This window comes from Triticum urartu, chromosome 5 (assembly GCF_003073215.2).
Source record: "Triticum urartu cultivar G1812 chromosome 5, Tu2.1, whole genome shotgun sequence".
Classification (NCBI taxonomy): Eukaryota; Viridiplantae; Streptophyta; class Magnoliopsida; order Poales; family Poaceae; genus Triticum; species Triticum urartu.
In genome coordinates, this window is record NC_053026.1 from 262,494,363 (window position 1) to 262,521,627 (window position 27,265).

Below are 27,265 nucleotides of genomic sequence, written 5' to 3' on the forward strand. Positions count from 1 at the left end.
ACATGTTCCAACAAGGAACAACATCTCCATTGTAACGCCCGGGTAATCAAGCTACAGTAATTCCATGCTAATGGTGCCACGTCACCACGATTACTGTTGCTAATCTACCGTTAGTTCGAAACCGAGTCAAACTGAGTCAAGTTCAAAACCCAAATTAATGGCAACAATAAAAGTTTTCAAAAGTTGAAACAAAAATGTTCGGTGGGTGCCGAATATTACAAGGGTAATTATGGTGCAGCAAACACAATTTTACAAAATACCTAAATGAGCTAAACTAACTAAAACAGAAAAGGGAAATAAATGAAAGAAAGAAACTAACAAAGAAAAAAAAGACCCCCAACTGGGCCTCGGCCCAGCAGGCCATCGGGCCCCAGGCCGGCCCACTCGCCCCCTGCATAACCCCCTCCCCACTCGGCCGAACCCTAGCGCCACCCCACGTCCCCCACTCACTTCCACTCCCCTCCCCACGTCGTTCTCCCCTCCCCCCCCCCACGATCCAGATCTGGATCGGGAAGGGGAAACAAACTGCGCGACCCCGTCGCCCCTGATCCCGCTCGACCCCGCAGCACCTCCCGCCAGCCACGCCCTGCTCCTCCCCCGAGCTCGCCTCTCCCTCCCCTACACCCACCTCTGTCGCCATTCCTGCGCCAGAACCCTCCCCCGCCGACGCATCGCCAAGCACGACGCCGCCCGTCGTCATCGTCGGCGCTAGGCGCCGCCTCGACCACGCCTCCCCACCGGACTGCCTCCCCGTCTACGATGTCGTCGTCTCCGTCCTCCGCCCCAAGCCCCGTTGCCTCGAACCCTACGGCCCCCTGTGAGCCGCCACCTCCCCTCCTCCCTTTCTCTGCTCACCATGCCTCGCCGTCGTGCCCCGCCCCCGCCGGCCACCGCGACCCCCCTGCCCTTGCTCGCGCGCCTGCGCACATCGCCGCGCACACCGCGTCCGGTCCCCGTGGTGCTGCACCTCCGCCTGCCTCTCTGATGTGCCCGCGCGCCCCGCCGCGTCCTCGTCCCCTCGCCACTCGCCCCACTCACCCCTGCCGGCGCCTGCTTCTTGCGTCGGCCGCCTTTGCCTTGCTACGTCGCCCGCTCGCCGGTGCACCGGCGCCCGCGCCCGCCAGCCGCCCCGTCGGGTGCGCCCCTGCGAGGGTCATCGCCCGTTCGGGCTGCACCCGATACCCGCACGCCCGCAAAGGCCCCTAGGGCCTATGACGAACGGGGCCCATGCCCAGAACAAAAATGTTAAAAAAAAGAGAATTAAAAATAATAATTAATAAAAAAATAATTAATTAAAGAATTAATTAACTTAATTAATTGTGTTTAACTAACCTAATCAATTAACTAAACTAATTAAACCAGTTTAGTTAGTCATAGACAATGACAGTAGGACCCACATGTCAGTTTGACTAGGTCAACTGACTAGTTGACCGCTGACACAATAATGACGTCATGCTGACATCAGAAGTCACTGTTTTGGATAATTCGGATTTAAAAAAATTAAATTAATTCTAGAAAATAGATAAATCTTTAAAAATTAATATAAAATAAACCATAACTCGGATTAAATTATTTTCAACATGAAAGTTGCTCAGAAAGACGAGATGAATCCGGATACGCAACCCGTTCGTCTGCCACACATCCCTAGCATAGCGATCACACAACTTTTCCCCTCCGACTCCTCTGCCCGAAAACGCGAAACACCGGGGATAATTTCCCGGATGTTCCTCCCCTTCACCGGTACCACCTCGTAACGCGTTAGGGCACACCTAGAATCATGCTTTGTCATGTCATGCATCGTCATGCATTTTTTTGCATTATATTTATTGTTTCTTCCCCCTCTTCTCTCGCTAGACATTGAGACCGACGCCGCTGCTACCCAGTACGACTACGGTGTTGACGACCCCTCTCTCTTGCCAGAGCAACCAGGCAAGCCCCCCCTTTGATCACCAGATATCGCCTACTCTTTTCTCTACTGCTTGCATTAGAGCAGTGTAGCATGTTACTGCTTTCCGTTAATCCTATTCTGATGCATAGCCTGTCCTTCCTACTACTGTTGTTACCTTTACCTGCAATCCTAATGCTTAGTATAGGATGCTAGTTTATCATCAGTGGCCATACATTCTTGTCCGTATGCCATGCTATATTATCGGGCCGTGATCACTCGGGAGGTGATCACGGGTATATACTATATACTTTATACATGATACATGTGGTGACGAAAGACGGGTCGGCTTGTGGAGCACCCGCGAGTGATTCACGGATTGGGGGCTGAAAGGACCTTTGTCCCAACGGCCCTCTGTGTGGATCTTTGTGGCGAAGCGACAGGGCAGGTTGTGACCACCTAGGAGAGAGGTGGGCCTGGCCCTGGTCGGTGTTCGCGGATACTTAACACATTTAACGAGATCTTGGTATTTGATCTGAGTCTGGCTACTGGCCTATACGCACTAACCATCTACACGGGGACAGTTATGGGCACTCGACGTCGTGGTATCAGCCAAAGCCTTCGTGACGTCAGCGACTGAGTGGCGCGCGCCGGATTGGACCGTAAGCCTGCTCTTGTATTAAGGGGGCTAGTTCTGCTTTCGGCAACGTGCAGGTGTGCAATGGGCGATGGGCCCAGACCCCTGCGCCATAGGATTTAGACCGGCGTGCTGACCTCTCTGTTGTGCCTAGGTAGGGCTGCGACATGTTGATCTTCCGAGGCCGGGCATGACCCAGGAAAGTGTATCCGGCCAAATGGGATCGAGCGTGTTGGGATATGTGGTGCACCCCTGCAGGGAAGTTAATCTATTCGAATAGCCGTGATCTTCGGTAACAGGACGACTTGGAGTTGTACCTTGACCTTATGACAATAGAACCGGATACTTAATAAAACACACCCTTCCAAGTGCCAGATACAACCAGTGATTGCTCTCTCACAGGGCGACGAGGGGAAGATCATCGGTTAGGATTATGCTATACGATGCTACTTGGAGGTCTTCAGTCTACTCTCTTCTACATGCTGCAAGACGAGGCTGCCAGAAGCGTAGTCTTCGAAAGGACTAGCTATCCCCCCTTATCCCGGCTTTCTGCAGTTCAGTCCACATATAATAGCCTTATTCCAGTTGATACCAATGCATACATATGTAGTGTAGCTCCTTGCTTGCGAGTACTTTGGATGAGTACTCACGGTTGCTTTCTCCTTCTCTTCCCTCTATCCTTTCTACCTGGTTGTCGCAACCAGATGCTGGAGCCCAGGAGCTAGACGCCACCGTCGACGATGACTCCTACTACACCGGAGGTGCCTACTACTACATGCTGCCCGCTGACGACGACCAGGAGTAGTTAGGAGGATCCCAGGCAGGAGGCCTGCGCCTCTTTCGATCTGTATCCCAGTTTGTGCTAGCCTTCTTAAGGCAAACTTGTTTAACTTATGTCTGTACTCAGATATTGTTGCTTCCGCTGACTCGTCTATGATTGAGCTCTTGTATTCGAGCCCTCGAGGCCCCTGGCTTGTAATATGATGCTTGTATGACTTATTTTATTTGTAGAGTTGTGTTGTGATATATTCCCGTGAGTCCTTGATCTTGATCGTACACATTTGCGTGCATGATTAGTGTACGGTCAAATCGGGGCATCACAAGTTGGTATCAGAGCCGACTGCCTGTAGGAATCCCCCTTCCACACTCCTTGGCCGAAGTTGAGTCTAGACATTACAAAAACTTTTACTAACATGGTTGTGTGCCTTACGGGCCCACATCGCCATCTGGGTGGTATTAGGCTCTTTTACTCCTCGATCCTTACTCTGGGACTTTGAACTCTCTCCTACTCGGGTTAAACGATTTTACTAACTCTAACACTAGGATCCGTGACCACGTTCACCCCAAAGTTGGATAAGCCCTAGTTATTCTTTAGAGTAGTATTTGAACATTATCCACATTGTCATTTGACTCCTGTGAAAACATCTTTGTTTTCAGATGGAACCCACGAGGGAGGTCATGCGCCACACGACGGCCATTGGTGCCTCAGGATCACCTGTTGTGTTGGTTGAGATGATGACCTATCTGGGTTATCGCTGGCACCCTGAGTACACCGTCTATGAGGAGTATCAGGACTTCAACCAGGAGCAGTACCGTGCCATCGTCCACCTCTACTCTCGGGAGTATGACTCCACTACCGTGCTGCACACTGCTCATGGTGTTGGAGTGACTATCGATATGGCGGTCCACGATGCTGCTTATGCTGCTTTGACACGTCTTCGTGGAGAGTATCAGGAGTTGGATACCTCCCCCTTCAGGCACATTGCTATCGCATCCGATGTTGGTGCGGAGGGATACTACACTGCTGCCTACTCCACTGTCACCCGAGAGCCCTTCTACCATCAGAACCTGGTTCTGCATGCTGATGGGCTGGATAGAGCTAACCGAGCTCTTCGCCACGAGCTGTACACCACCCGCCAGCACCTGTATCGTGCTCTGACGCTGTTGCACCCCTCTGTCCGCTCTGGTGATCTGTCGCGTTCTGCGATCTACCCTGCGCGGACCGTGATGCCCCAGGGCGTCGGCTGGCCAGATGTGGGAGGCTACTCTCCTGCATTGGGTCCTCTCCTGCCACCTGCGCATCGGGTTCTGCGCCAGAGTATCCGCGGACCCCAGGCTACACGCGTGGAGGTCTTCCCTTCGCGTCACTACCAGCTGTCGGGCTACACCTACCTCCGCAGTACCGCATGGGACTGATGTAGACTTGCTTGTTAGTGTTAGATGCATTCGCCGCAAGCCTGTGTGCCGCCTATGATGTCTTAGCCTGTGTACCGAACTCTGTGTAACGAACTCTATGCATGATCTCTTTTGTAAGATATGCCGACTACTATGTAGTATCTATCATGCTGCTTTCGTTGTGCATGTTTCATCATGAATGATTCTTTTCTTTGCAAATTTCTCAATGCTGAACTACCCCTGTTATATATTAGCAGGATGGTTAGACCAGGTGGTCGTGGTCGTGGTGGCAACGCCCCACCACCGCCTGAGTACATGGCTGGGATGATGCAACAGTTTGAACTGAATCGTCAGTTCATGGAGAATATTATGGCTCAGTTTCCTCGCCCCAACATGAACCAGCAACCAACCCAAGTGACTCTGCAGGATTTCATGCGCCTCAACCCAACCGTGTACCGCAGCTCAACTCAGCCTCTGGATGCTGACGACTGGCTTCGTGACATCACCTATGAGATGGAGTCTGCTGATGTAGCCCCTGCCAGCTATGTCACCTTTGCTTCCTTCTTCCTGAAAGGACCCTCAGCTCAATGGTGGGACAGCCACAGGCGTACTCTGCTAGCTGGAACAATCATCACCTGGCCAGACTTCCAAGCTGCCTTCCATGCTCGCTTCATTCCTCAGGGAGTCATGGACCGGAAGAAGCGTGAGTTCCGCAACCTCACCCAAGGCAACAAAACTGTGGAAGCTTATCAGCGGGAGTTTCTGGACTTGTCCCGCTATGCTGAAGAGGACATTGCAACTGATGCACGCAGACAGGAGAAGTTCCGTGATGGCCTTCAAGCTGACATCAAGCTCGCACTTCTAGTGCATGACTTTGCTGATTTCGCCACTCTGGTGAACAAAGCCATCAATGTCGAAACTGGTCTGCAGGAATACCAGAGCTCTCACAGGCGCAACCGTGACACGGGCTCATCTTCGGGCCCGTCTTCGCAGAAGCGCAAGATATGGATTCCCAACAGCATGTACCAGCCGAATGCACCTGCCCCAAGGCAGACCTATGCTGCACCTCGTCTGCCTGCTCCTCCAACTAGGCAGCCAAGACTTCCAGCTCCACCACCACAAGCTCCTATTCCCACTCCCAATAATGGTCTCTGCTACAAGTGTGGTCAGCCAGGTCACCGTGCTAGGGATTGCAATCAGAACCAGAATCAACTGGCCCTCCCCACAGCTGGTCGTGGAAGCAACCAGCCTCGCAACAACAATGCCAAGTCTTATGGTCGTGTTCATGCCAACCATGTTGATCTCAATGAAGTTCTAGACCAGCCTGCTACCGTGATGGGTACACTCCTCGTAAACTCAGTACCTGCATCTGTTTTATTCGATTCAGGAGCATCGCATTCATTCATGTCAGAAGATTTTGCATACAAGCATGACGTTAAATGTGAGGAGATGAACACTTCGGTATTGGTAAAAACCCCCGTGGGACAATGTCAAACCTCACTGGTTGGCATCGATGTCCCCGTGGAAATCGAAGGGCTAGAATTCTATGCCTCTCCCATTATCCTGAAGTCGTCTAACATCGACCTCATTCTGGGAATGGATTGGTTGAAAGCGCATACTGCTTCTATAGTTTGCGCCACTAAGGTCGTCCATCTGCTACACCCTTCTGACGAAATAATAGCTTACCAAGCTCATCTAGTTCAGAACGCCGAGGCACGACTTTATGCCTTGAATGCATTGAACGCTGCACCACTCGAGGGCATTGAAAACATTCCCGTCGTTCATGAATTCCAAGATGTCTTCCCAGAAGAACTTCCAGGGATTCCCCCTGCTAGAGTTGTCGAATTCATCATCGACTTGAAACCCGGCACCACCCCTATAGCTAAACGACCCTATAAGATGCCGCCGCATGAACTCATTGAGCTTAAGGAGGAAATCGACAAATCTCTTGTCAAAGGTTTCATTCGCCCAAGTTTCTCTCCTTGGGGAGCACCTTCTCTCTTTGTTAAGAAAAAGGATGGGACAAACCGATTAGTCCAAGACTACCGTCCTATAAACCAAGCTACCATTCAGAATAAATATCCTCTTCCTTGGATCAATGATCTTTATGATCAACTGGCTGGCTCATTAGTGTTCTCCAAACTCGATTTGAGTCTAGGTTACCACCAGATCCGTGTTCATGAAGAGTATATCCCAAAAACCGCCTTCGTGACTCGGTATGGATCATACGAGTACACCGTCATGTCATTCGGCTTAACGAATGCTCCCGCCACCTTCTCTCGTCTAATGAACTATATATTCATGGATTACCTCGACAAGTTCGTCGTGGTTTATCTGGACGATATCCTTGTATTTTCCAAGAACGAGGAAGAACATGCTGGACATCTTCGTCTGGTGCTAGAAAAGCTTCGAGAGCACCAACTGTATGCTAAGTATTCCAAGTGTGAATTCTGGCTCCCCGAAGTAACCTATCTTGGGCATGTCATCTCCAAGGATGGTATTGCCGTCAACCCTGAACGAGTTCAGGCTATTCTCGATTGGACTCCTCCGAAGAATGTCAAGCAAGTCCGAAGTTTTCTCGGTCTCGCCAGCTATTGCCGTCGATTCGTCGAGAACTTCTCCAAGATTGCCAGGCCCTCTGACTAATCTGTTGCATAAGGGTGTCAAGTTCGAATGGACAGACAAGTGTTAGGAAAGTTTTCAGGCGCTCAAAGACAGGTTGACCTCTGCCCCCGTGCTTGCTCCACCTGATACTAAGAAGGACTTCGTCATTTACTGCGACGCTTCCCGTCAAGGATTAGGCTGTGTCCTAATGCAAGAGCGCAGAGTGATTGCTTATGCCTCTCGTCAACTGCGCCCTCACGAAGAAAACTACCCAGTTCACGACCTCGAGCTTGCTGCTGTCATTCATGCACTAAAGCAGTGGCGACATTACCTTCTCGGTAATTGTTGCAAGATCTTCACCGACCACCAAAGTCTGAAGTATCTGTTTACTCAGCCAGATCTGAACCTCCGCCAGCAGAGATGGATGGAGACTGTTGCAGACTTTGACGTGGGTATATCTTATACCCCCGGCAAGGCTAATGTAATGGCTGATGCCTTGAGCCGCAAGTCTTACTGCAACCACCTCCAGGTTCACCAAGTTTAGCCCTCGCTTGTCGAGGAATTTAGAAAGCTGAACCTCCATATTGTTCCTCCTGGAGCACTCGCTCCCCCTCCCCCGGAGTTCCGCAAGATGAATCTTCTTGTTGTTACTAAGGGTTCTCTAAATACCCTGGCTGTCGTACCAGATCTCGAAGCTGGTATGAAGACTATTCAAGGTTATGACTCTGAAGTCCATAAGATTAAACGCCATCTAGCAGAAGGAAAGCCCTCATTCTTCACTATCGCCGACGATGGCGCCTTGTATTTCAAAGGCCGCCTAGTGGTACCATGTTCGAAGAAAAACCTGGATAAGACTAAAAGGGTTATGCAAGAAGCCCATGATACGCCTCTGTCCATCCATCCTGGTGGTACAAAGATGTACCAGGATATTCGTCAAAGATTCTGGTGGTCTAATATGAAGCAGGACATTGCTTGTTATGTTGCTGAGTGTGACGTTTGTCGCCGAATCAAAGCAGAGCATCAAAGGCCTGCTGGAACTCTGCAACCTATCTCTATTCCTGAATGGAAATGGGACCATGTTGAAATGGACTTCGTCACTGGATTTCCCAAATTGCAGAAAGGTAATGATGCTATTCTTGTTGTCATTGACCGGCTTTCCAAAGTTGCCCATTTTCTGGCGGTCAAAGAGACAATCACTGCTAGTCAGCTTGCTACTCTCTACATGGCCAGAATTGTTTCACTTCACGGTATTCCACTGGTTATCAGTTCAGACCGTGGCAGCTTATTCACTTCAAGGTTTTGGGCGAGTTTCCAAGAAGCTATGGGAACTCATCTGTCGTTCAGTACTGCGTTTCATCCTCAGTCGCAAGGACAGGTTGAACGTGTCAACCAAGTTCTCGAAGACATGCTTCGAGCTTGTGTAATATCATTCGGTAAGAAATGGGAGGAATCTCTTCCATATGTCGAGTTCTCTTATAATAATAGCTATCAAGCTAGTCTGAAGATCTCCCCCTTCGAAGTGCTATATGGACGAAAGTGTCGAACCCCTCTGAACTGGTCAGAAACGGGGGAACGTCCACTCTTCGGTCCGGATATTATCCAACAGGCCGAAGAACAAGTTCGCATTATTCGCGAGAATCTCAAGACTGCTCAGTCACGTCAGAAAAGTCAGTATGACCGTCATCACCAAGACATGGTCTATCAACCTGGCGAAAAGGCTTATCTTCGAGTTACACCAATGAAGGGTACTCACCGCTTCGGGATCAAGGGCAAGCTAGCTCCTCGCTATATCGGTCCCTTCACTATTCTCGAAAGGCGTGGAAAAGTGGCATATCAACTGGAGCTTCCGCCGAACCTTTCTCAGGTTCACGATGTGTTCCATGTGTCACAACTCCGCCGTTGCTTCAAGGATCCAATCCGAGCAGTGGATCATGAAGTGCTTGAATTGCAACAGGACCTCTCCTATAAAGAGCATCCGGTCCGCATTCTCGACCAAGCTGAACGCCGCACAAGTCAGAAGGCGATCAAGTTCCTCAAAATCCAGTGGTCGAATCACTCTGAAGACGAAGCCACTTGGCAACGCGAGGACCGCCTGCGTGATGAATACCCCGCACTGTTTCCTTCTACCTCCTAAAATCTCGGGACGAGATTTCTTGTAGTGGAGGAGTTTTGTAACGCCTGGTAATCAAGCTACAGTAATTCCATGCTAATGGTGCCATGTCACCACGATTATTATTGCTAATCTACCGTTAGTTCGAAACCGAGTCAAACCAAGTCAAGTTCAAAACCAAAATTAATGGCAACAATAAAAGTTTTCAAAAGTTGAAACAAAAATGTTCGGTGGGTGCCGAATATTACAAGGGTAATTATGGTGCAGCAAACACAATTTTAAAAAATACCTAAATGAGCTAAACTAACTAAAACAGAAAAGGGAAATAAATAAAAGAAAGAAACTAACAAAGAAAAAAAAAGACCCCCAACTGGGCCTCGGCCCAGCAGGCCATCGGGCCCCAGGCCGGCCCAGTCACCCCCTGCATAACCCCCTCCCCACTGGGCCGAACCCTAGCGCCACCCCACGTCCCCCACTCGCTTCCACTCCCCTCCCCACGTCGTTCTCCCCTCGCCCCCCCCCCCCCCCCCCCCCCCCCCCCCCGTCGTTCCCCCCCCCCCCCCCCCCCCCCGATCCAGATCTGGATCGGGAAGGGGAAACAAACCGCGCGACCCCGTCGCCCCTGATCCCGCTCGACCCCGCAGCACCTCCCGCCAGCCACGCCCTGCTCCTCCCCCGAGCTCGCCTCTCCCTCCCCTACACCCACCTCTGTCGCCATTCCTGCGCCAGAACCCTCCCCCGCCGACGCATCGCCAAGCACGACGTCGCCCGTCGTCATCGCCGGCGCTAGGCGCCGCCTCGACCACGCCTCCCCACCGGACTGCCTCCCCGTCTACGACGCCGTCGTCTCCGTCCTCCGCCCCAAGCCCCGTTGCCTCAAACCCTACGGCCCCCTGTGAGCCGCCACCTCCCCTCCTCCCTTTCTCTGCTCACCACGCTTCGCCGTCGTGCCCCGCCCCCGCTGGCCACCGCGACCCCCCTGCCCTTGCTCACGCGCCTGCGCACATCGCCGCGCACACCGCGTCCGGTCCCCGTGGTGCTGCACCTCCGCCTGCCTCTCTGATGTGCCCGCGCGCCTCGCCGCGGCCTCGTCCCCACGCCACTCGCCCCACTCACCCTTGCCGGCGCCTGCTTCTTGCGCCGGCCGCCTTTGCCTTGCCGCGTCGCCCGCTCACCGGTGCACCGGCGCCCGCGCCCGCCAGCCGCCCCGTCGGGTGCGCCCCTGCGAGGGCCATCGCCCGTTCGGGCTGCACCCGATACCCGCACACCCGCAAAGGCCCCTAGGGCCTATGACGAACGGGGCCCATGCCCAAAACAAAAATGTTTAAAAAAAAGAGAATTAAAAATAATAATTAATAATAAAACAATTAACTAATTAATTAACTTAATTAATTGTGTTTAACTAACCTAATCAATTAACTAAACTAATTAAACCAGTTTAGTTAGTCATAGACAATGACAGTAGGACCCACATGTCAGTTTGACTAGGTCAACTGACTAGTTGACCGCTGACACAATAATGACGTCATGCTGACATCAGAAGTCACTGTTTTGGATAATTCGGATTTAAAAAATTAAATTAATTCTAGAAAATAGATAAATCTTTAAAAATTAATATAAAATAAACCATAACTCGGATTAAATTATTTTCGACATGAAAGTTGCTCAGAACGATGAGACGAATCCGGATAGCAACCCGTTTGTCCACCACGCATCCCTAGCATAGCGAACACGCAACTTTTCCCCTCCAACTCCTTTGCCCGAAAACGCGAAACACCGGGGATAATTTCCCGGATGTTCCTCCCCTTCACCGGTACCACCTCGTAACGCGTTAGGGCACACCTAGAATCATGCTTTGTCATGTCATGCATCGTCATGCATTTTTTTGCATTATATTTATTGTTTCTTCCCCCTCTTCTCTCGCTAGACATTGAGACCGACGCCGCTGCTACCCAGTACGACTACGGTGTTGACGACCCCTCTCTCTTGCCAGAGCAACCAGGCAAGCCCCCCCTTTGATCACCAGATATCGCCTACTCTTTTCTCTACTGCTTGCATTAGAGAAGTGTAGCATGTTACTGCTTTCCGTTAATCCTATTCTGATGCATAGCCTGTCCTTCCTACTACTGTTGTTACCTTTACCTGCAATCCTAATGCTTAGTATAGGATGCTAGTTTATCATCAGTGGCCATACATTCTTGTCCGTATGCCATGCTATATTATCGGGCCGTGATCACTCGGGAGGTGATCACGGGTATATACTATATACTTTATACATGATACATGTGGTGACGAAAGACGGGTCGGCTTGTGGAGCACCCGCGAGGTGATTCACGGATTGGGGGCTGAAAGGACCTTTGTCCCAACGGCCCTCTGTGTGGATCTTTGTGGCGAAGCGACAAGGCAGGTTGTGACCACCTAGTAGAGAGGTGGGCCTGGCCCTGGTCGGTGTTCATGGATCTTAACACGTTTAACGAGATCTTGGTATTTGATCTGAGTCTGGCTACTGGCCTATACGCACTAACCATCTACGCGGGGACAGTTATGGGCACTCGACGTCGTGGTATCAGCCGAAGCCTTCGTGACGTCAGCGACTGAGTGGCGCGCGCCGGATTGGACCGTAAGCCTGCTCTTGTATTAAGGGGGCTAGTTCTGCTTCGGCAACGTGCAGGTGTGCAATGGGCGATGGGCCCAGACCCCTGCGCCATAGGATTTAGACCGGCGTGCTGACCTCTCTGTTGTGCCTAGGTAGGGCTGCAACGTATTGATCTTCCGAGGCCGGGCATGACCCAGGAAAGTGTGTCTGGCCAAATGGATCGAGCGTGTTGGGATATGTGGTGCACCCCTGCAGGGAAGTTAATCTATTCGAATAGTCGTGATCTTCGGTAACAGGACGACTTGGAGTTGTACCTTGACCTTATGACAACTAGAACCGGATACTTAATAAAACACACCCTTCCAAGTGCCAGATACAACCGGTGATCGCTCTCTCACAGGGCGACGAGGGGAAGATCATCGGTTAGGATTATGCTATACGATGCTACTTGGAGGTCTTCGGTCTACTCTCTTCTACATGCTGCAAGACGAGGCTGCCAGAAGCGTAGTCTTCGAAAGGACTAGCTATCCCCCCTTATCCCGGCTTTCTGCAGTTCAGTCCACATATAATAGCCTTATTCCAGTTGATACCAATGCATACATATGTAGTGTAGCTCCTTGCTTGCGAGTACTTTGGATGAGTACTCACGGTTGCTTTCTCCTTCTCTTCCCTCTATCCTTTCTACCTAGTTGTCGCAACCAGATGCTGGAGCCCAGGAGCCAGACGCCACCGTCGATGACGACTCCTACTACACCGGAGGTGCCTACTACTACGTGCTGCCCGCTGACGACGACCAGGAGTAGTTAGGAGGATCCCAGGCAGGAGGCATGCGCCTCTTTCGATCTGTATCCCCGTTTGTGCTAGCCTTCTTAAGGCAAACTTGTTTAACTTATGTCTGTACTCAGATATTGTTGCTTCCGCTAACTCGTCTATGATCGAGCTCTTGTATTCGAGCCCTCGAGGCCCCTGGCTTGTAATATGATGCTTGTATGACTTATTTTATTTGTAGAGTTGTGTTGTGATATATTACCGTGAGTCCTTGATCTTAATCGTACACATTTGCGTGCATGATTAGTGTACGGTCAAATCGGGGCGTCACATCCATGTCCCAACAAGGAACAAACTTCAATCTTCACCTGCAACTAACAACGCTATAAGAGGGGCTGAGCAAAGTGGTAACATAGCCAACAACAGTTTGCTAGGGCAAGGTGGGTTAGAGGCTTGGTTCAACAATATAGGAGGCATGATAAGCAAGTGGTAGGTATCGCAGCATAGGCATAGAAAAAGAGCGATCAACTAGCAAGCAAAGATAGAAGTGATTTCGAGGGTATGGTCATCTTGCCTGAAATCCCGCAAGGAAGAAGAACGAGTCCGTGAAGAAGACAAACGGACGTAGTCGAACGGGTCCTCACAAACGCGACGTTACCGGAACCAACCCGAAGAAACAAACACTGGAAAGAAGCACACAACATAGTAAAACATCCACCACATAAACATGGCATGATGCACAATCAAGTATGATGCATGTACGGTTTAAAGAAGCATGGCATGGCAAAATGCACAAAACAATCCTACAAATTAAGTGGAGCTCAATATGCAACGAGATGCATATTGACAAAACACCACATTCCATTATTTAGTTCGATCTTGTTATGTACCCAACAATATTAAATGTTCTTAACATGGCAAGGGGTGAAGCAAATGAAAACTACCTATCTAGGCAAGTTTAAATGAGGCCGGAAGCAACGAACAACAATTCCGGTAAATCCCCGTATGCATATTTTAAGGTTTGGTACTGTTCTGCCCTAAACACAATTTTAAAGTTGTTAAACATGCAAAGTAAGGTCACCATGATAAACTAGGCATAATTCTACCCCATTTACATATAAAGTTTATTAAATTTGGAGCTACGGTTATTTAGTTATGAATTAAATCATTTTAGCATGGCATAGGAGTAAATTAATTCAAACAACAGTTTAAGCATTTTTAACATGGATGAAAGTTGCATATTATTAAACTAGATGAAATTCTAAGAAAATTTCATATATAATGTTTTAATCCGGTGCATGGATGATGAGTTATTAAAGCATGAACATGGAGGGTTTTTCTGTAAAACTGTCAAACTCTGAAAAAAGACAAAAACACCAGATCTGGAAAAAAAACATTACGGGCCAAAACAAGAACTAGCCCAACAGCAACAGGGGCGGGGCTGATCACTTCGGGCCTTGGCCTGGCTCGGTGGGGAGACAGCAGGCCGGTTTGGGAGCTGGGCTTCGCGTGCCGCTGGATGGGAGGCTGGGCCTCGCTGGAAAAGAAACTGTGGGCCGGCTCGGTCAAAACAGCGGGAGTCAACGCGGTCGCATCGAACGACTTGAGGCAGAGGCTTCGTCCTCCTCTTTTCGACAGGAAGAAGGGCAGCGGCGGCGCTGAGGGCTCCGGCGAGCGGCAGGAGGTCTGGGGATGGGGGATCCATGGCGGAGGCGGCGGGATCTGGCGGTCCTGGGCCGGATCTGACGCGAAACAGCGGCGGAAGCTCCTACTGCTGCAGTACAGGGGAGAGAGAGAGAGCTACATGAGAGAGAAGAAAATCGAGATAGGGAGGAGAAGGAAACAGAGAGAAACGAGGGCGCGAGGCAGTTCCTGGCGGACGGCTCACCGACGGCGCCGAACGGCGATGGCGAGGAAAAGGCTTCGGGAGGAGCTCCTCTCCTCCTGAATCGGGAAGAGGCGCAGGGTTACCGGGGGTGTCGTCGACTGCAGGTGGAGGCCAAGACGATCAGGTGCTACAGCGCTGGGGCCTGCTGGTTTCAGTCGCCTGTGATGGACGGGAACGGTGGCGTCCGAGAGCTCGGGGACGAGGCGCTGAAGCTGGAAAGAGGCGGTTGTGGGAACGAGCCGCGATGGTTGGTCAGGCACGGAAACAGAGAAGAGACTGGGGTGGCGGCGGCTAGGATTTGATGGAAGGGACAAACTGCCTAGGATTTAGGGTTGGTCTAGTTTATATAGTGAGTGGGTTAGATTAGGGGCTATCTCGTCCCTCCGATTAAAATTGGACGGTCAGGTTAAATAGGCTAGGGAGTCCAATTAACAAAACGGAGACGTTTTGTAGACGTTTGGGGATGATCCGGATCCAACGGTGGCGACAGTCCGGGTCGGGTTCCGGACAACTTTCGGACGAGCACGTGAGGGGTCGATGCACCATGCAAGGAGGGGTTTCGGGGCCTGGCGGTGATAGCGGATTGTGCAGACGGACTAGAGAGGAAAGAGAGGGAAAGCCCGGCAACAGTTTTCGAAGACCGAAAACGTCCGACGTGTGCCCGGCTATAATGCCGCTATAGTTTAACGTTGGGACGTCAAACGAACTCCGAATGCGATGAAACTTGACAGGCGGTATATCTACACTATAATAAGACCACACGTCAACTCTCATCCCATTCCGAGAACATTTTTCCGGCTACTTATAAAATACTATCTCGGACATGCCGCGGGTGCGTGCAAGTGTGGTTGGGCTCAAAACGGACAACAGAGAGGACGAGGAGACCGGGACGGATGCAAGTTTTGAAAACATGATGATGCAATGCGGATGATGACATGAAAAGATGCAACACGCAAGCAAATGACAAGCCAACAACAGCAAATAAGCGGAGGACACCTGGCACATCGGTCTCGGGGCGCTACATAGGATTTGTCACTCCGAGTATCAGAGAGGTATCTCTGGGCCCTCTCGGTAATGCACATCACAAGAAGCCTTGCAAGCAAAGTGACCAATGATTTAGTTATAGGATGATGTATTATGGAACAAGTAAAGAGACTTGCCGTTAACGAGATTGAACTAGGTATGAAGATACCGACGATCGAATCTCGGGCAAATAACATGCCGATGGACAAACGGAATTGTGTATGTTGTCATAACAGTTCGACTGATAAAGATCTTCGTAGAATATGTAGGAGCCAATATGAGCATCTAGCTTCCACTATTGGTTATTGACAGGAGAGGTGTCTTGGTCATGTCTACATAGTTCTCAAACCCGTAGGGTCCACACGCTCAACGTTCGATGACGATTTAGTATTATTTGAGTTATGTGATTTGGTGACCAAATGTTTTTCAGAGTCCCAGATGAGATCACAGACATGAAGAGGAGTCTCGAAATGTCCGAGAGGTCAAGATTGATATATAGTACGATGGTATTCGGACACCAGAAGTGTTCCGGAGGGTATCGGGTACTTATCGGGTCACCGGAAGGTGTTTCGGGTACCCCCGGCAATCCTATGGGCCATATGGGCCTTGTGAAGGAACACACGAACCCACAAGAGGCTGGTGCGCCCTATAAGGCTATATGGGGAGGAGAAGGAAAATGAAAGTGTGGATTAGGATTCCCACTTCCTTCCCTCACACCCCCCCTCTTTCCTTCCCCTTCATGCATACATGGAAACGGGGGCGCAAGGCAAGGCAGGGCCCCTAGGGGGCGGCGGCCAACCCTAGGGCACCCCTGGCTGCCTCTCCCCCCCTCCCACCTATATATATGTGGGGAGGGGCGCCTAGAACACACAACATCAATTGTTAGCCGTGTGCGGCGCCCCCCTCCATAGTTTACACCCCCCGTCATATTCTCGCGGTGCTTAGGCGAAGCCCTACGCAGATCACTTCACCATAACCGTCACCACGTCGTCGTGTTGACGGAACTCATCTACTTCCTGGACACCTTGCTGGATCAAGAAGGCGAGGGATGTCATCGCACTAAACGTGTGCAGAACCCGGAGGTGCCGTACGTTCGGTGCTTGATCGGTCGGATCTAGACGAAGTTTGACTACATCAACCGCGTTGTCAAACGCTTCCACTTTTGGTCTATGAGGGTACGTAGACACACTCTCCCCCTCTCGTTGCTATGCATCTCCTAGATAGATCTTGTGTGAGCGTAGGAAATTTTTTGAAATTACATGCTACGTTTCCCAACAGTGGCATCTAAGCCAGGTCTATGCGTAGATGATATGCACGAGTAGAACAAAAAAAATTGTGGGCGATGATCGTCATACTTCTTACCACCAATGTCTTATTTTGATTCGGCGGTATTGTTGGATGAAGTGTCCCGGACCAACCTTACATGACCACGTTCATGATACCGGTTCCACCGACAGACATGCAACTAGTTTTGCATAAAGGTGGTTGGCGGGTGTCTGTTTCTCCTACTTTAGTTGAATCGAAATTGACTGCGGCCGGTCCTTGTTGAAGGTTAAAACAACAAAATTGATAAATCACCGTTGTGGTTTTGATGCGTAGGTAAGAATGGTTCTTGCTAGAAGCCCATAGCAGCCATGCAAAACTTGCAACAACAAAGTGGAGGACGTCTAACTTGTTTTTGCAGGGCTTGTTGTGATGTGATATGGTCAAGACATGATGTGATATACGTTATTGTATGATATGATCATGTTTTGTAAAATTTACTGGCAACTGGCAGGAGCCTTATGGTTGTCTCTTTATTGTATGAAATGCAAACGCCATGTAATTGCTTTACTTTATCACTATGCCTTAGCGATAGTTGTAGAAGCAATAGTTGGCGAGACGACCACGACGCTACGATGGAGATCAAGGTCTTGAGCCGGTGATGATGGAGATCATGACGATGCTTTGGAGATGGAGATCAAAAGCACAAGATGATGATGGCCATATCATGTCACATATTTTGATTGCATGTGATGTCTATCTTTTATGCATCTTATTTTGCTTAGTACGGCGGTAGAATTATAAGATGATCCCTTAACTAAAATTTCAAGGTATAAGGGTTCTCCCTGAGTATGCACCGTTGCGACAGTTCTTCGTTTCGAGACACCACGTGATGATCGGGTTTGATAGACTCTATGTTCACATACAACGGGTGCAAGACGGTTTTGCACATGCAGAATACTCAGGTTAAACTTGACGAGCCTGGCATGTACAGACATGGCCTCCGAACACTGGAGACCGAAAGGTCGAACATGAATCATATACTAGATATGATCAACATAGAGATGTCACCATGGATGACTACTCCATCTCACGTGATGATCGAACATGGTTTAGTTGATTTGCATCATGTATCACTTAGATAACTTGAGGGATGTTTATTTAAGTGGGAGTTCATTAGTAATTTGATTAACTAAACCTAATTTATCATGAACTTAGTCTTATAGTTTTGCATATCTGTGTTGTAGATCAATAGCTTGCAATATAGATCCCTTATTTTTTGATATGTTCCTAGAGAAAAATAAGTTGAAAGATGATAGTAGTAATGATGCGGACTGGGTCCATGATCTCAGGATTATCCTCATTGATGCACAGAAGAATTATGTCTTTGATGCACCGCTAGGGGACAGACCTATTGCAGGAGCAGATGCAAACGCTATGAACGTTTGGCTAGCTCAATATGATGACTACTTGATAGTTTAGTGCACCGTGCTTAATGGCTTAGAATCGGGACTTCAAAAATGTTTTGAACGCCACGGAGCATATGAGATGTTCCACGAGCTGAAATTGGTATTTCAGACTCATGCCTATGTCGAGAGGTATGAGACCTCTGACAAGTACTTTGCCTACAAGATGGAGGAGAATAGCTCAGCTAATGAGCATGTGCTCAGAATGTCTGGGCACTACAATCGCTTGAATCAAGTGGGAGTTAATCTTCTAGATAAGATAGTGATTGACAGAGTTCTCTAGTCACTATCACCAAGCTACTAGAACTTTGTGATGAACTATAATATGCAAGGGATGACAAAAACGATTCTCGAGCTCTTCGCGATGCTGAAATCAGCGAAGGTAGAAATCAAGAAAGAGCATCAAATGTTGATGGTTAACAAGACCACTAGTTTTAAGAGAAAGGGCAAAAGGGAAAGAAAGGGAACTTCAAGAAGAATGGCAAACAAGTTGCCTCTCCCATGAAGAAACCCAAAGCTAGACCCAAGCCTGAAACTGAGTGCTTCTACTACAAAGGAAATGGTCACTGGAAGCGGAACTGTCCCCAAATACTTGGCAGATAAGAAGGATGGCAAAGTGAACAATAGTATATTTGATATACATGTTATTGATGTGTACTTTAATAGTGTTCATAGTATCCCCTGGGTATCCGATATCGGTTCAGTTGCTAAGGTTAGTAACTTGAAGCAGGAGTTGCAAAATGAACAAAGACTAGTTAAGGGCGAGGTGACGATGTGTATTCGAATTGATTCCAAGGTTGATAAGATCACCATCGCACACTCCCTCTACCTTCAGGATTAGTGTTGGACCTAAATAAATATTATTTGGTGTTTGTGTTGTGCATGAATATGATTGGATCATGTTTATTGCAATATGGTTATTCATTTAAGTCAAAGAATAATTGTTGTTCTGCTTACATGAATAAAACCTTCTATGGTCTTACACTCAATGTAAATGGTTTATTGAATCTCGATCGTAGTGATACACATATTCATAATATTGATGCCAAATGATGCAAATTTGATAATGATAGTGCAACATACTTGTAGCACTACCGTTTAGGTCATATTGGTGTAAAGTGCATGAAGAAACTCCATGCAAATGGGCTTTTCGAATCACTTGATTATGAATCATTTGATACTTGCGAACCATGCCTCATGGGAAAGATGACTAAAACTTTGTTCTCCGGAACAATAGAGCGAGCTAATGACTTATTGGAAATAATACATACCGATGTATGCGGTCCGATGAGTGTTGAAGCACGCGGCGGGCATCGTTATTTTCTGACCTTCACAGATGATTTGAGTAGGTATGGGTATATCTACTTCATGAAACACAAGTCTGAAACATTTGAGAAGTTCAAAGAATTTCAGAGTGAAGTGGTGAATCATCGTAACAAGAAAATAAAGTTTCTACGATCTGATCGCGAAGGCGAATATTCGAGTTACGAGTTAGGCCTTCATATAAAACATTGTGGAATAGATTCACAACTCACGCCACGTGGAACAGCATAGCGTAATGGTGTGTCCGAACGTCGTAACTGTACTTTATTAGATATGGTGCGATGTATGATGTCTCTTACCGATTTACCACTATCGTTTTGGGGTTATGCATTAGAGACAGCTGCATTCACATTAAATAGGGTGCCGTCTAAATCCGTTGAGACGACACCGTGTGAACTATGGTTTGGCAACAAACCTAAGTTGTCATTTCTTAAAAGTTTAGGGTTGCGACACTTATGTCAAAAGGCTTCAGCCTGATAAGCTCGAACCCAAATCGGAGAAGTGCGTCTTCATAGGATACCCTAAGGAAACAATTGGGTACACCTTCTACCACAGATCTGAAGGCAAGATCTTTGTTACTAAGAATGGATCCTTTCTAGAGAAGGAATTTCTCTCGAAAGAAGTGAGTGGGAGAAAAGTAGAACTTGATGAGGTAATTGTACATTCTCTCAAATTGGATAGTAGCACAACAGAGAAAATCGTTCCCGTGATGCCTACACCAACTAGAGAGGAAGCTAATGATGATGATCATGAAACTTCAGATCAAGTTACTACTGGCCCTCGTAGGTCGAACAGAGCACATTCCGCACCAGAGAGGTACGGTAATCCTGTCCTAAAAGTCATGTTACTAGACCATGACGAACCTACGAACTATGAAGAAGCTATGATGAGCCCAGATTCCGACAGATGGCTTGAGGCCATGAAATCTGAGATAGGATCCATTTATGAGAACAAAGTGTGGACTTTGGTGAACTTGCCCGATGATCGGCAAGCCATAGAGAATAAAAGGATCTTCAAGAGGAAGACTGACCCTGATGGTAATGTTACTGTCTACAAAGCTCGACCTGTCACAAAAGTGTTTTTGACAAGTTCAAGGAGTTGACTACGATGAGACTTTCTCACCCGTAGCGATGCTTAAGTCTGTCCGAATCATGTTAGCAATTGCCACATTTTATGATTATGAAATCTGGCAAATGGATATCAAAAATGCATTCCTTAATGGATTTCTTAAACAAGAGTTGCATATGATGCAACCAGAAGATTTTGTCGATCCTAAAGGTGCTAACAAAGTGTGCAAGCTCCAACGATCCATCTATGGACTGGTGCAAGCATCTATGAGTTGGAATATATGCTTTGATGAGGTGATCAAAGCATATGGTTTTATATAGACTTTCGGAGAAGCCTGTATTTACAAGAAAGTGAGTGGGAGCTCTGTAGCATTTCTAATATTATATGTGGATGACATATTATTAATTGGAAATGATATAGAATTTCTGGATAGCATAAAAGGATACTTGAACAAGAATTTTTCAATGAAAGACCTCGGTGAAGCTGCTTATATATTAGGCATCAAGATCTATAGAGATAGATCAAGACGCTGGATAGGACTTTCACAAAACACATACCTTGATAAAGTTTTGAAGAAGTTCAAAATGGATCAGTCAAAAAAAGGGTTCTTGCCTGTGTTACAAGGTGTGAAGTTGAGTTAGACTCAAAAACCCGACCACGGCAGAATATAGAGAGAGAATGAAAGTCATTCCCTATGCCTCGGTCATAGGTTCTATAAAGCATGCCATGCTGTGTACCAGATCTGTTGTGTACCTTGCCATGAGTTTGGCAAGGGGCACAATGGTGAGCCAGGATTAGATCAATAGACAGCGATCAAGATTATCCTTAGTTACCTAAGAGGACTAAGGAAATGTTTCTCGGTTATGGAGGTGATAAAGAGTTCGTCGTAAAGGGTTACGTTGATGCAAGCTTTAACACCGATTCAGATGAATCCGAGTCTCAATCTAGATACATATTGAAAGTGGGAGCAATTAGCTAGAATAGCTCCATGCAGAGCATTGTAGACATAGAAATTTGTAAAATACATACGGATCTGAATGTGACAGACCCGTTGACTAAACCTCTCTCATAAGCAAAACATGATCACACCTTAGTGCTTCTTGGGTATTAATCACATGGCAATGTGAACTAGATTATTTGACTCTAGTAAACTCTTTGGGGTATTGGTCACATGGCGATGTGAACTATGGGTGTTTATCACATGACGATGTGAACTAGATTATTGACTCTAGTGCAAGTGGGAGACTAAAGGAAATATGCCCTAGAGGCAATAATAAAGTTGTTATTTTATATTTCCTTATTCATGATAAATGTTTATTATTCATGCCAGAATTGTATTGATCGAAAACATTGATACATGTGTGAATACATAGACAAAACACTGAGTCCCTAGTGAGCCTCTACTTGACTAGCTCGTTGATCAAAGATGGTTAAGGTTTCCTAATCATGGACATGAGTTGTCATTTGATAACGGGATCACACCATTAGGAGAATGATGTGATGGACAAGACCAATCTGTTAGCTTAGCATATTGATCGTTCAGTTTTATTGCTATTGCTTTCTTCATGTCAAATACATATTCCTTCGACTATGAGATTATGCAACTCCTGGATACCGGAGGAATACCTTGTGTGCTATCAAACGTCACAACGTAACTGGGTGATTATAAAGATGCTCCAAGGTATCTCCGAAGGTGTTTGTGGGTTGGCATAGATCGAGATTAGGATTTGTCACTCCGAGTATCGGAGAGGTATCTCTGAGCCCTCTCGGTAATGCACATCATAAGAAGCCTTGCAAGCAAAGTGACTAATGAGTTAGTTACAGGATGATGTATTAAAACGAGTAAAGATACTTGCTGGTGACGATATTGAACTAGGTATGGAGATACCGACGATCGAATCTCGGGCAAGTAACATACCGATGGACAAAGGGAATTGTGTATGTTGTCCTAACGGTTCGACCGATAAAGATCTTCGTAGAATATGTAGGAGCCAATATGAGCATCCAGGTTCCGCTATTGGTTATTGCCTAGAGAGGTGTCTTGGTCATGTCTACATAGTTCTCAAACCCGTAGGGTCCGCACGCTTAACGTTCGATGGCGATTTAGTATTATATGAGTTATGTGATTTGGTGATAAAATGTTGTTTGGAGTCACGGATGAGATCACAGACATGACGAGGAGTCTCAAAATGGCCGAGAGGTAAAGATTGATATATAGGACGATGGTATTCAAACACTGGAAGTGTTTCGGAGGGTATCGGGTCACCGGAAGGTGTTTCGGGTACCCCGACAATCCTATGGGCCATAAGGGCCTTGTGAAGGAACACACCAGCCCACAAGGGGCTGGTGCGCCCTATAAGGCTATAGGGGCGAGAAGGAAAGGGGAGAAGGGAAGGAAAGTGTGGATTAGGATTCCCACTTCCTTCCCTCACCCCCCCCCTCTTTCCTTCCCCTTCATGCATATATGGGAAGGGGGGCGCAGGGCAAGGCAGGGCCCCTAGGGGACGGCGGCCAACCCTAGGGTGCCCCTGGATGCCTCCCCTCCCCCTCCCACCTATATATATGTGGGGAGAGGGCACCTAGAACAAATAACATCAATTGTTAGCCGTGCGCGGCGCCCCCTCCACAGTTTACACCCCCGGTCATATTCTCGTGGTGTTTAGGCGAAGTCCAGCGCAGATCACTTCACCATCACTGTCATCACGACGTCGTGTTGATGGAACTCATCTACTTCCTCGACACCTTGCTGGATCAAGAAGGCGAGGGACGTCATCGCGCTGAACGTGTGCAGAACTCGGAGGTGTCGTATGTTCGGTGCTTGATCGGTCGGATCTAGAAGAAGTTCGACTACATCAACCGCGTTTCCAAACGCTTCCACTTTCGGTCTATGAGGGAACGTAGACACACTCTCCCCCTCTCGTTGCTATGCATCTCCTAGATAGATCTTGTGTGAGCGTAGGATTTTTTTTGAAATTGCATGCTACATTTCCCAACAAAAACTATGGCCCCCGGTCTACTTTTATCATATTACAAAAATCAAATATACCTTGCTGCAATTTATTTACTTTTATTTTACTTTGCAATTTATCTATCTACCACTACCAGATTTAATCCTTGCAAGTAACAAGTTCAAGCAGATTGACAATTAGCGTTAGGTGCAAGTATTTGCTCTTGTGTGTGCAGGTGTTGTTTGACTAGGATTTGCTTGGTTCTCCTATTGGTTCGATAACCTTGGTTCTCACTGAGGGAAATACTTATCTGCTACTATATTGCTTCACCTTTCCTCTTTGGGGAAAATCCCAACGCAGTTCACAAGTAGCAGTTCACGCGTGGAAGCTCGTGTGGTGTAGCCTGAGTCCGTCGAGTGATGAGGCATGAGCGGCGAACCAACGATGCAATAGGAGCATAGTTGATTTATCTGCAGAAAGTAGTACCCACAGACATCGACATTATTTGTCATAGTAATACATATGGTTGAATGATTAGATAGATAGCACCTGGTTGTAAACGGTGAGACAGTGCCCTCGAGCCGGTTCTTGCGAGGTTTGCAGATTGACAGCCACACGATGGGCTCGTGCGGTGAGACCTCCGGCTGAGGAGGTCCGTGCGGTGAAGATGAGGTCGATGCGAGGAGGTCGACGGTAGACCTCCCACGGAGGAGGTCCACGCATGAAGATTAGGTTGGCGTGAGGAGGCTGACGGTAGACATCTAGCAGAGGAGGTTTGTGGCGCCGAAGTTCTGCACCATGAAGGTCCTTGTAGTGGAGGTCCATGCCATGGAGGTCCGTGGCGCCGAAGGTCTACGCCATGGAGGTCCGGGCGAAGGAGGTCCGCGGAGAAGGTCCATGCCATGGAGGTCCGCACGATGGAGATCCCCGACATGGAGGTCCACCGAGGAGGTCTTCGAGTGGTGAAGGTCTCCATGCGATGAAGTTTGATAGCTCGTCCATGAAGAAGGATGAACTCAGGTCGGATCTATTTTCACGCAGGAAACTAACGCATACCTTGATGCACTCTTTGGGCTCGTCCCGGATTTGAACGGTCGGATCGGCCTGAAATTTTGATGGGTTGTTGACAACACACACCTGCATGAGATCAACTGTTGGATCTTCCAAAGGATGTCGGAGTTGGCCGCTGGACTCGTTTCCCTGAGCTCGCATGGATTCTCATTCAAATTCGTTAGTATCTTGGTATTTCGGAGATTGCTGGAGACTCGCAGATCGGGTCGTGTTGAAATTTTGAGGGGTTGTTGTAGACGTAATTCCACACAATCTCTCCGAAGGAAACGTCAAACTGATGCTCGAGGATATGGGGACGATGAAAACGGATATGTTGTCTGGGAAATTCTGTAGGTCACAAGGCCATGTTGACGTTGAGCCCTTAACCTCCATGGAAGATTCTCCATGATCTTGATTGAGGTTGAAGTTGATGTTGATGAAGAATCCCATTTGAACATAGTATCTATGCACACCAGCCCCTACCTGGCGCGCCAACTGACGGAGCGAAATCCCGTCAGATCCTTGCATAGGGTTCCTCATGGGGCGGAGTGCGCATAGAGGATCGGATTGGGGTACACATAAGACACGGATTTACCCAGGTTAGGGCCTCCATGGTGGAGTAATACCCTAGATCCTGCATATATGAGTGTATTGATTGTGTTTCTGTTGTGAAGAGATGAGGAGATGATAGATGCCGACTTGGGAGGCCCCTACCTCCCCTTATATAGATGGGTTACAAGTGCCCAAGTCATGTTACATGGCTTGGCACCCAAGTTTTCTACCAGAGTACATGTATTGTGGTACAATTAATGTATATCCTTCTGGAAGAAGCCCACCGTTAGTGGCGAGGGGCCTAGGCTATGTCCGAGCTCCGAGGCAGGCCTAGCAACCTTGTTCTCCGAAGGTCAGGTGCCCTGATGTATGGCACCATCACCCCTAGTCCTTGGTCGCATCATTATTGGAGTTCAGCTTACGAAAACACTAATGGACGACAATAGAGGTTTCAATATCCTAAATGGACACCCTCGACAATATGGGGATCATGTGCTCCTGAATGATACATGTCAATGCACCCTTCCATAGAATTATCCTTGGACATCAGGCCATAACGACTGGATGGGCCAACTTGCTTGTCACATTTAACACCCCTAATGACTACATGACTGAGAAGGTCACAAACCGGTGGCTCTATATTTTACGAATTTTAGAGCCCATTTATTGCATGTTATCTCCATATATTATGTCTCATTGAACCAAAGTTGTCCAAACAGGCTGGCACGGCACGACCCACAGGGGCACGGTTAATAGACGGGTGTGTCGTGCACGTGGGCGCCTTCACGCCCAGGCACAACCCCTTTACTAATAGGGTCAAACCATCGGCGTGCTAGACATGTAGGCTCATGTGTTATTGGCTTGTTGGGCTATTTTTGGGCCAATTTAACCTATTGGGCTAGTTATAGGCCATATATACAAGAAATATAAAAAGATAAAAAGATAAACTGGTCGTGTGCTGCCCGGCATGCTCAGCCTAGTGGCCCAAGCATGGCCCATGGCGTGCCTGGCACAGTTCGATTAGCCCGTGCCAGGCCAGGCCAATCTCGTGTCGTGGCACCGTGCTAACGGGCTAGCCTGACAGGCACGGCTCGGATGGCCAGCTCTGCACCAAACCAAGTATATGTCAATTATGCATGATTTCTGATTTTTACTCTTTTCATTGTGAGCATTCGTAGTTTGTAATTTATTTTGTTTCCTTTGTTTTGTCGTGTCTACAAATGTTTTGGAGCATTATCGGCAGCTTTGATCCTTGAAGAAGTCAGAGACGAGCCTCTGAAAAATGAAGAGAAAGGGGAGAAGAGGAGGGCCTCTGGTCCATCGGTTGCGAGGTCACGGTTGACGACAACGATTCAACACTCTAATGAGCAATTGCTCACCGTCTAGTGGAGACAAGCTTCCTCTTCGAGAGGGCGATTGGTTCGGAGCAGCGTGCAATGCTTCGGGTGGTTTATATAGGAGAGGGGAGGAGGTTGATGGAGCTGCTCACGGTGGAATTGGTGGCAGCCTTTTCGGGTTTGCCGTAATGGCCACTAGAGTGGCCTCGATGGCATACTAAGGATGAAAGAGGTCGTGAGCGAGGATTGGGGGACTTCTCGAAGCATGTGGGGCCAGGGAGGTAGAGGGGGTGAGGTGCGGGTCGTTTTTCTCGTCGGTTGACGTCAGCAACCGGAGGAGGAGGATGATGCCTTGGGTAGGGCTCAATCGTCAGTGAGGCCGGGAAGGGAGATAGGGAGGATGTCATTTGGGTTGGGCCCTGCTACAACCTGTTTTCTTTAGGTGAAGTTGCTCTTGCGCGAAGATGAAGAGAAATGGGTCATGGACTGGATTTGGCCCATATAGTCTAGGATTTCTTTTTTCTTTTTTTAAAATAACAAAAAGGTTTTGATTTTTAAAATATTACCAAACA

At 48.2% G+C, this 27,265-nt stretch overlaps 1 protein-coding gene across 1 annotated transcript; it reads right to left on the reverse strand.

Moving 5' to 3' along the window:
- Positions 1–13,390: 13,390 nt before the first annotated feature.
- Positions 13,391–24,688, reverse strand: LOC125506978. Its single transcript, XM_048671686.1, has 4 exons — positions 24,552–24,688; positions 14,664–14,978; positions 14,176–14,549; positions 13,391–13,458 (listed from the first exon to the last, which is right to left on the reverse strand). Exons 1-4 carry the CDS (start codon positions 24,686–24,688, stop codon positions 13,430–13,432), a joined length of 855 nt encoding a protein of 284 aa, XP_048527643.1. The 3' UTR covers positions 13,391–13,429.
- Positions 24,689–27,265: the final 2,577 nt, after the last annotated feature.